Here is a 10,259-nt window from a genome sequence, read left to right as displayed (position 1 = left end):
AAAAAAAAAAAAAAAAAAAAAAAACTTCTTAATAGGTTAACATGTTAGAGAACTGGAGGGGGTTAACCCATCTCCGTCAAGGGAGGCTCACATGGTCTGCTTCTGCCCTGAGATGGGGGAGGGCCTACTGACTTACAAACAAGCCCAACTTCATTAAAAGCTGAGAAGCTAACCCTGCAATTTAACTTAGGAAAGGAGCCACTCCCAACTGAATAAGTCTCCTCAGCTATCTAGAACATTTCCCTTGAGCTCGGCTATCTTCCTCAAGTAGCTAACTGTTGCCTCTGCATTAAATTCCCATACCTACTGACATCCACTTCGCATTAAATGTGAAATTATCACTCCTGAACAGTAGGGGTAGTAGGGTTAACTCCTAACACATCACTTCAACCTGACAGCAAGAGGTGGATATTTGACCAGAACTCCCCCCCTTCAGGAATAAGGGCTGAAGAGGTCCCTGTAATACCCTTCTAAGAAACTTGAGGAGGGCTTCTGTAACTAAAGAAAGAAGAGATTAGAGAGAGACTCGGAGTTCATCTCCACTAGATCCTCGGATATCTCTTACCTGCCTGAAAGCCCACTTTCTTTTCTTTACCTGTCAGTAGCAAAGTGTTCCCTCTTGTAAAGAATCAGGACAAGTTGGTCATTTCAGCAATTCTTTTGTAAAATACTCTCTAGGCCAATTCGTGGGCCTTGCTTCCCTATCAATAAAGAAATAAATTGTATTGCTTCAGTTTTTACCTACTACAAGAACTGTTAAATGCCAAAAACTTATGTTTTAGGAAATGGACCTTGAACCAAATGCAGGTCTTGTAACCTTGTAGACAACAGTGCTCTTAATACTCTGTTGGCATTTCATCAGATTTTACAATCATACTACACAATGACATAAAATACTATGGAGTTGGTATCATGATCAACTTTATTTCTCATCTTCCAGTCTACCTTTATCTTTATTATTTTGCTACATCCTTTTAATCAAATGCAGTTCACATTCCCCAAATCTATAATTTGACTGCTGACATTTTTAAGATCCTTTATAGAGGTGGTGAATCATGGCAAATGTTTCAAAGTAGACATCAAATAGCTTATGTTATTACTCCAGTAGCTAAACACGTTTTTATTTTTATTTTTATTTTTTATGGGAGAAGCTAATTATGTTGTGTTATGATGATTATATAGTTCTGGATCAGTTAAAAGAGAAAACTCAAATTTCAAGAAGCATCAACATCTTCCATCCTAAATTTTAGGCTTGATATAGCAATAGCTATAGGGGATTACCTCTTTCATAATATCTGGTGTTTGACCATGTATCTGCTCTGGGCCTTGATCTATAAAATTGTTGAAGTCACTTTGGAAATCCACTAATTGCTTTCTGAAAAATGGAGATAAAAATCCATTATAGAATATGCTAACTGTACAATTTCAGCAGATTAGCATCATTTTGTCAACACATTCCTTTAGGAATCTTGGTTGTATTATACTTTTCTTCCTCAATCTTATTTTAATGGTCCGGATTTTTTTTACAAATTAATAAAGTGCATCCCTGATTTCCCATTAGGGTCAGGATTGCTTTGTTTACAAAGTAAGAGGGCCCTCTGCAATAGATTGTCCAGTGAGGCACCAAGATCCAAGTTCTAATATTTGCCTAAGATGTGGGAGTAAAGGGCATAATATGTTTTCATGTTGGAGTGAGTATTCCCCTGACGATCTCAAGGTGTGTATGGAATCTGAATGCTACTTCATATGTGCCTTTTTCTTTACACCCATCATTTTCTCTTATTGTTTATTAGTTATTCTGATGTACTGGGAAGGTTTATTTATACCGATTCTGTCTTGAATCTTGCTTTTTAGCTATTATTCTTTTCTCATGGCAGGAAATACAATGTTATGTGTGCAAGAATTTTGGTCATCTCTGCTGTGTTGACTTTCTGGATTTGAGTCCAAGACATGTTTCTTGTTACAGCTGTGGCCAAACTGGCCATCTGGGACCTGTAAGTCCTGTTATCTATTGTTCTATGATAGATTATTTTATATGTCACAGCACATTTCTTGTCAATAGAGCAAGTTCACCAATTTTATAAGGGTTCATCCATTAAGGAATGTACAAAGTCCTGTGGAGAAAATAGTGGCTCAAAATCCCTGGTATTGTGCTATCGCTGTGGAGAGGGAGGTCACATTGCACGAAGATGCACGAATCACGTTAAGGTTAATTTCCACTGATTCCTTTTTTTTTTTTTTTTTTAAGGTGCATTAGCACACTTGAACATACATGTAGTTCTTTGTGTTCCACATATCATACGATGGGATTGGTCCTCTGGTTGATCTCTAGCAGCTTGTACAGGAGGCAACACTAACTCAGAGGCCTCCATGGGAAGGAAAAAATGTCATGGGCTCTAAATCTGTGCCTCATCTTTATAAAGCTCAAAATAGGAAGATGTCCTGATAAAAGATGTCAAGGTAGAGTGAGTGGACTACAGATAACCTGAGATTGCTTCATCAACGAGGTCTGATGTCCGGATATCACTGCAGATCACAAAAAAAAGTGTGATCCAACTGCTTATAACATTTCTTTCTTGACTCTTCTCACTAAAACTCAATTGTCAGCTTAGAATTCCTAGTTCAACTTAGCTTTTGGTAGTATGGATTTGCTCTCCAGCACCACTACGGTAAGGAGGGAATATGATTGGTTGAGCATGTAATGCAAGCTACATCCAAACCTGAGATTTAGCAGAAATTTGCAGCCAAATCCCTGTCATGGCGTCATGTTAAGTGTTAACCTCCGCAAAGTTCTCCATATATCATCTGCCTAGCTTGTTTGTTGTACCACCCGAATATGCAATAGGCATATGGCAAATTCCTACAGAAAAATGTTGGTGTTGTAATTTAAAAGCTTTCCGTTTCTAATGAAGATTGATGTCAATAACTAGTATGCCTAGATGACTGAGCACAAAAATGTTTGCCTGGCCTTTTTGTTGTACTATATCTCTTGGCGCATATAGAAAAATGTTTTTGTTGCTCCTTTGGGTGGCTGAACGACCTTTAATTAACTGAGAAGATTTTAAATATCCGTGGGTGGATCCAAACACCCAGCAATCTTATGCAGCTCTCTCTCTCTCTCAATTTGTTAAAATTAGGAGATTGCAGTTTAACAAGATATTTGTCGGCCATAATCCAAACAACAATTCAACAAATAGTCAAAACCCAAAGTCTCATGTCTTGCTCAGCAACATCACAAAAAATGCAATTACCTCTTCATTGGCCTCTCTGAGCTTCTCTTCTGTGCTACATCATAGTTGAACTAACCCTTAAAATCTCTATGCTTTTCATAAGGTTATGCCTTTAATTTGTCCGTTAATTTGAATTGAATTAGAAAAATGAAAATAAAATGTGTATAGAGACGTCTGAACCGCTATTATCGGCCGGAAGAAGAGTTGTAATTTAACCTGTAACAAACACCATACGGAGTATGTTGTGCAAGGAGGGAATGCGTTGACTCAAGGGTACTTGCTACATATCAATATTATTCCTTGTAACTTTTGGAAAATCTGCGGAAGAGTAAGAAAATTCATGAAAGATTCAATTGCCTCTTAGGAGACTCTCAGAACCATTTTACATGAAATAATCGTGGACGTTGTATGGAATGGCAGGAACAGAGCATACAATGAGAAGACTAACCCAAATTTGGTAGCCTCCTCTCTCTAGTGCAATCACCTTGGACACTCGTGTTTTTTTATGCAACTTTGAAACTCAATGCTTGAATATACTAGTTACTAACCTGTTCGATACAAAGGAAAGCTATTGAGTATGAATTATTATTTAAAATTTATTTATTTATTACAATCATCATTTCATTATAGTTTAACATGAAAACTTATTGTAATTTATTTCTGAATGAATGTTGCATATTAGGATTCCAATCTCATATATCCCTATCTTTGATATAAAACATTCAATTACTAAATGGAAAGTAAATTACAAAAATCTCTATGATTAGAAATCTTGTGTAGTAGCCTCAAGTGATGGCTATTACATAAATCTCTATCATTAGAAATCTTACTTTCTTTTCAGGGATTATTTTTTTTTGGGAGAGTGTGAGAGGGGAGGGTGGAAGAACCTAAAATTTTCACCAATAACCTAAAGCATCACCATTTTTCTTTTTGGAAACATGGTCCTACAACTAAAATGCTTAAGCAAAGTGATTCATCAAGATCAAAAGGTAGCCAAAAAAAGGAAAGGGGGAAAAAAAAATCAAAGCTCTAGAGGTAAAGAAGCAAATAGCCATTCCATATACACAAGAAGCATAAGAAGAATAAGAAGAATAATCATTGCAATTTTAAAACTAATATTCACAAACAAATATCCTCACCAAAATTTTAGCTCTAGTAATTGATTTTGTTTTGGAATCAATAACATGAATCTCCTTAAAATCACCAAGCATGAACTCCAGGTCATCCAACCTCTGGTTCCTATAGTGCTTCGTCAAAAAACCTAGAACAGAAATGCAACCTAGTGATCAAGCATGTTGCAGAAGACTTGCAGTCTATTGTTTCTCAATCTTTTCTGATTTTCTTTGTTCACTATCTAATCCATACAAGTAAATGAAAGGAGAGCTCCTTTACTTTAAAAAAAAAAAAAAAAAAAAAAAAAGGATGGGGAGGAAGGAGGTTGAAAAATACAATCAAGGGTTATTTTAAGCATTCTTCCTATCAAATTTCTGATTCATTTCAATCTCGAGGAAAAAGGAAGTAATAGGGTGCCTTTCCCTTCCCAATACTCTTATCTCCCATCTAAAGGGCAAACATATGATGTGGCTACATACATTCGTGTTGCCAACCTTACATTGTGGGCATAAGTGCAGAAAGCCCTCTGAGATTAATACTGAAACACAATAAAATTAGTAAGGAAATATGTGCATATCTACATACATACATATGTTTGAACACATCATGACTACCTACTGTAGACACTGCATTTATACCCCTTATGACTCGGGCCCTTGTTCCCTAATGATGTCCAAATTCCAAGGCCAAGGTTGGTTTAGAGCTCAATCAAATGTTAAATTGACTTGAGATGTTTTAAAATGAAAAATATACCTTTGAATGAGCAAAAATTTATTTTTGAAAAATAAAGGTCAAAGAAAACCACGGTTTGCATGCGTAGGCACAAACCTATGTATGCAAGCACATGCCGCGTACGCAGGCACATGTCTGTGTACGCAGCTAGGGTTTTAGAGACATAAAAAATGCAAGTTTTCTGTATTAAAGACTGATGTTTAGAATGAATTCCACATCGTTTGAGAGCTATTCCAAACCCTATTTTTCAACTATATAAAGTCTTATATGGTACATTTTCAAAACACAAAAAATCCTAAGAGAAAACCTAAGATTCACTAAAAATAGTGAATCAAAAAGGGAGTTTTTCACAAAAATCCCTAAGTAAATTATATTTGATTGGGGCATTTTCTGCCCTTGATCCTTTGAGTTTAAGATTACTAATCTCGTTTTTATTGATTTGTGAATAGATTGATTGAGAGGAATAGTAAAAAATAAAGCTTGAAGAGCTTTTCATTTAAGGTATCCCTTAAACCCTTTTTTTTTTTTTTTTTTTCTTTTGCCTTTAATCTTTGTTTTAATTTGTTTTTTTGCTTAGTTTATATTTATATATGTTTGTTTAGGTTATTTTTATGCTTTCTTTATATTTTTTTAATCATGTTAGGTTTTAGATTTAAGCTTTCAAGTCTTACTTTGTTTTTCTATTTTTCGGGTTAGGGTTTAGGCGTATCTGTGTATGCATACTTTTGTATGCGCACACAGGCTCAAAGTGTGCTTACGCATACATCTAGCCTGCATACACAGGCCATGCATACTCGTGCCCAGAAACCCTAATTTTGATTTTTCTGTTTCTTTTGCTTTGTTTGTTTCACCTAATATGCCTCTGTTTTAACCTTCTATATGCTTTTGAGTTTCTTCTTTTCTTTTCTTTTTTTTTTTTTTTTTTGTTCATTTGTTTGTCATTGTATGCTAGATTAAGGTTTATCTTTTTGTTCCTTATTTTTAATGTCATGCATTTATTCACATGTCCATTCATTGATGCCATATGTGCTGTGGTGCAATGGGGTAAGTAAAGGTAAGTCATGCATTCACATGTACATGCATATTATTTGATAACATGGTTTGATGATGACCATGAATGGGTTTGGTCAAACAACGTGTTCTTAATGATCTTTATGTTTCCAATGTGATCTTTTGATGTTTACATGTTGCTGCTTTGGATAAGATGTATGATATGATGGATGTTAGATGCCATGATAGATGTATGCTAGGGTTTGTGATAAGGTGATTTCCATGACATGTATGTTAGGTTTGTTTGATGAGCATGATTAGATGTATAGTTAGGGTTTGGATGAATGATGCATGTTGTATACTTAGATGTATGCTAGTGTGTGTGTGAGTTAGAATACAAGTATTGAACATGCTTTTAATAATGTTAAGATATAAGACACAATGATGGGAGGCAACCTTAGGGTTAGGCGGTCTTGGGTGCCTAAAACGGTCCCAAGAACGTACCTAAACTTTGAACCCATACACTAGTAGTAAGATCAATGGTCATTCCTCAAAAGGACGCTATATTCATGGTTCCTAGACCATATAACTAGGTGGCCACTCCAACACTTTCCATTGTGTCCACAGTGGCGACTCTGCTGTGGAAAAATGAGTTTAATTCCTATGTGTCATATATCTTAACCTTAATAAAAGCTATTTTAATACTTGTTTGCACACACTTCATGGTTCTTTTGTCCTTTAACCTCGGTTGGTGATGAATGGGAAGATGGAAGGTTCTAGTTGGGCCAAAATCTTCCGAAGTTCATCCCACCAACTCACAATTGGTGCCATCGCCTATAATGGGCTTTGAGTACGTTAAAGGTTCGCTACTAGTCCACTATGGGGGTTGGAATCATAGCCCACCAAGTTGTGAGTGGCCTACTTATCTATCCTTTAGCCTAAGGGAGCCTACCTACACTTAGAGAGATCCTAGATCCTATCAATAAGAGGGTACCTTTTATGTACCTCTTGTTTTTTTTCAACCAAATATCTTGTGATAACCTAATTCTAAAGGACAAATAAAAGATGTAAAGAATTGGAGGATGACCCAAAAGTTTTGGCATACCCTAAGATATTGGACAAAAAGAATAGAAGTCCTCACATATGAGAGACTTATCTTAGAAAGATATTGGGCATACCCAAAGGTATGTCTTAACTTGAAAGGTTCATAAGACCATAGCTTAGTTGCTATCATAAGCCCAAATCAAAAGGCCTCTTGAAAGGGAGAACTTTGGGCCTAGGGTAACAAATGTGCTATGGACTTAGCATCCAACATTTTACAAAGTCAAATAAACTTCCCTAATCTTGGGCCTGCTTGTTGTATGCCAAGGCCCAAAATGATGAGAGATTCATAAGTTTTGAGAGGAGGGCCAAAATATGTTCTAGCTAAAAGGCTACTTCAAAGTTTTCTTTTACAAAGAAGAAAAATTTTCTGAAAAATAATCTTTTGTAAATATTTTTTTTAGAAGTGGAATCTTCAAAAAAAAAAAAATCTTTTGTGAAGAAAAAGAATTCAAGAAAAGAAATGTTTTGCAAAGAAAAGGAAAAGAATTTTTTTTTTAAAAAAATCTTTTGTAAATTTTTTAAGAAATTATTTTTTTTTTTAAGGCAAAGAAGAAAAATTTTCAAAAAAAAAAAATCTTTTGTAAATATTTTCAAAAGAGCAAAATTTTCAAAAAAAAAAAGAAATTCTTTTGCAAAGAAAAAGAATTCAAGAAAAGAAATATTTTACAAAGAAAAACTTTTTCAGGGAAAAGAATTAAAAAAAATTATTTGTGAATATTTTTTATTTTTAGAGTTGAATTTTCAAAAAAAAAATGAAGAAAAGTTTTCGAAAAAAAATCATTTGTAAATAACTTTATTATTTTTTTAGTAGTGGAATTTTCAAACAATCTTTTACAAATAAAAAGAATTCAAGAAAGAAATTTTTTTGCAAAGAAAAAGATTTTGAAGGAAAGATTTTTTGAAAAAAAATATATTGTAAATATTTTTCTTTCAAGAGATGAATTTTCAATAAAAAAGATGGAAAAGTTTTCGAAATGAAAAAAGGTTTGAAAAGAAAAATTCAAAAAGAAGATGAAAGATAATTCACAAAGCCATGATATACCCTATGTTTTGGGCCGATTCAAAAAATTTTCAAATTAAGAGGGCCCAAGATCAATAGTATACCATATAGCCATAAAGCCATAACATACCCTAACTTTTGGGTCAAAGTTCAAAAATCTTTTTCAAAGCAAGAGAGCCCAAGATCATGAGTATGTTGTAGGCTTTATTGAAAAGATATCGAGCCCCTCCATGCTTTGGGAAAGTTATGAAGCCCTAAAACCCAAAGACATGGGTAGGCTCACCAAAAGCCCAGTGAGGATTAAAAGATGAAATCTTTTTGAACCAATTGACCAAACCCTTTGAACTAAGGGCAAAACCCATTTGAAAATAATAAAAAAAATGTCTGGAACCTTTAAACTAGGGGCAAGGACCATTTGAAAAAAATGGTTTTGAAACTAGGGGCAAGGCCCTCATAAGGGGAGAGATTGAACATTCAATAGGACAAGTAAAAGACTTTGATGCGTTGAAATAAATTTTGGTCACCTTTTCTTTTCAAAAAAAAAAAAAAATGCAAAAGAAAAAGCAAGGAAAAGATGTGGACTTCTAAATGTCATTTTAAATACAAGTTCAAACAAGTTTTTCATAAGAAAAGAAAATTTCCAAAGCATGATGGGCTTGCAATACAAATGGGGCATTGATTTTTGTGTTTAAATTGTTTGATGAGACCATTTTCATAAGATCAATTCGAGCACAAGATGTGGACTAACCTTACAAAATTCATGAACAACCTATGCTTAAGCTCAAATAAGGATGAGAGGGTGAGATGAGTGACTTGTAATTGGGTTCAAAGCCCAAAGAAAAAAAATCAAAACAAAAAAAAAAAAAAAAAAAGAAAAAGAAAAGAAAAAGTTGGGCTTGGATCCGAATGAGGGAAGGAGAGAGGGCGAGATGTGTGAATGATGTAATTGGGTGCTAAGCATAGGAGAAGACATGAATTTTGAAAGATTGATGCAGCTTATTCTATTTCTAAGTTCAAGATAATGAAATGATACAAGGCTTATAATATATACATGTAGTCCACATTTTGAAGCATGCAAGAAAAGTTTATGGGTCCAAAACTTTAAAAGACATTGGAAGCACATCCCTAGCCTTGTCAAGATCTAATCACTAAGGAAGATACCAAGAAGCAATGACGAGCAATGAATGAAAGCATTGACATCATGAGCAAGACATTTGCTTGTATAGAGGAGCTAATGACGGATTTGAGCACTCGACTACAAGGATTGAAGAAATACATGACCCACAAGCCAAGGATGTTTTTGGCAAGCCAAAAGAAAGAAAGAAAGTTATTTGCCAACGACACCCCTAAAAAAGAGAAGGGAATTTGATGACATTCACATGTCGTTGTTAGAGGCCTTGAAATCTTATTTGAGAAAGGTTACCTCAAGCCACCTGAACCTACTCTTTTTCCAGTTCCAATCCCAAGCTCTTGAAATGTGAATGAGTATTGTGCTTTTCACCAAAACGTAGGACACAAGACAAATAATTTCTTTAAGTTGGAGCATGAGATTCAAGACTTGATTGATGGTGGGGTGATTGCCAAGTCAAGATTCCATAGATGAAGCAAGATCGAATGAAGGGGTGTGCTTAAGAGATTTAGCCCATGAGAATACCTTTGCTAGAGGATGAGCCATTTCAATTTTGTTGAGTCTTTTTCAATTATTGTTGTGTCTTCAATTTGTCAAGTCTATTAGAGTCTTTCTCAATGTTGAGTTTTTCCCTTTGTTGTGTTGTTGAGTCTTTGTTTAAGATGTCTTGTTATTGAGTTATGTTCCTTTAAATTTTCCCATCAATGTCGTTTCACTTTCAATAAAGATGGCCATTCAAATATAATGTGTATCATGTGATCTCTTTTTACTAGTTTTGAAATGAATGAATCCTTAAACCTAAAACATTGGTTAATCCAAATACGGAGTTGAAAGATGAGATTGTCTTAGTTTATTTAATCATAAAGAGCAAGCATGAAAGTGATAAAAAAGGTGAGAGAGAGAGAGAGAGAGAGAGAGAGAGAGAGAGAGAGAGAGAGAGAGAGAGAGAGAGAGAGAGAGA

The 10,259-nt window shown here is 34.7% G+C and overlaps 1 protein-coding gene across 1 annotated transcript in view; it reads left to right on the top strand.

Moving 5' to 3' along the window:
* Positions 1-2,938, top strand: part of LOC136061328 (uncharacterized) — a gene marked incomplete in the record, with an annotated part of 13,690 nt that extends 10,752 nt beyond the window's left edge. The window contains 4 exon segments of the mRNA XM_065774161.1: positions 1,562-1,717; positions 1,878-1,994; positions 2,101-2,208; positions 2,336-2,938. Coding sequence (XP_065630233.1) covers positions 1,562-1,717; positions 1,878-1,994; positions 2,101-2,208; positions 2,336-2,446 — 492 coding nt within the window.
* Between the last annotated feature and the right edge of the window lie 7,321 nt (positions 2,939-10,259).

This window comes from Quercus suber, unplaced genomic scaffold (genome assembly GCF_002906115.3).
Source record: "Quercus suber isolate HL8 unplaced genomic scaffold, Cork oak 2.0 scaffold_87, whole genome shotgun sequence".
Lineage (NCBI taxonomy): Eukaryota > Viridiplantae > Streptophyta > Magnoliopsida > Fagales > Fagaceae > Quercus > Quercus suber.
The sequence above is the reverse complement of the archived record's forward strand: the minus strand, read 5'-3'. Positions and strand labels throughout refer to the sequence as shown.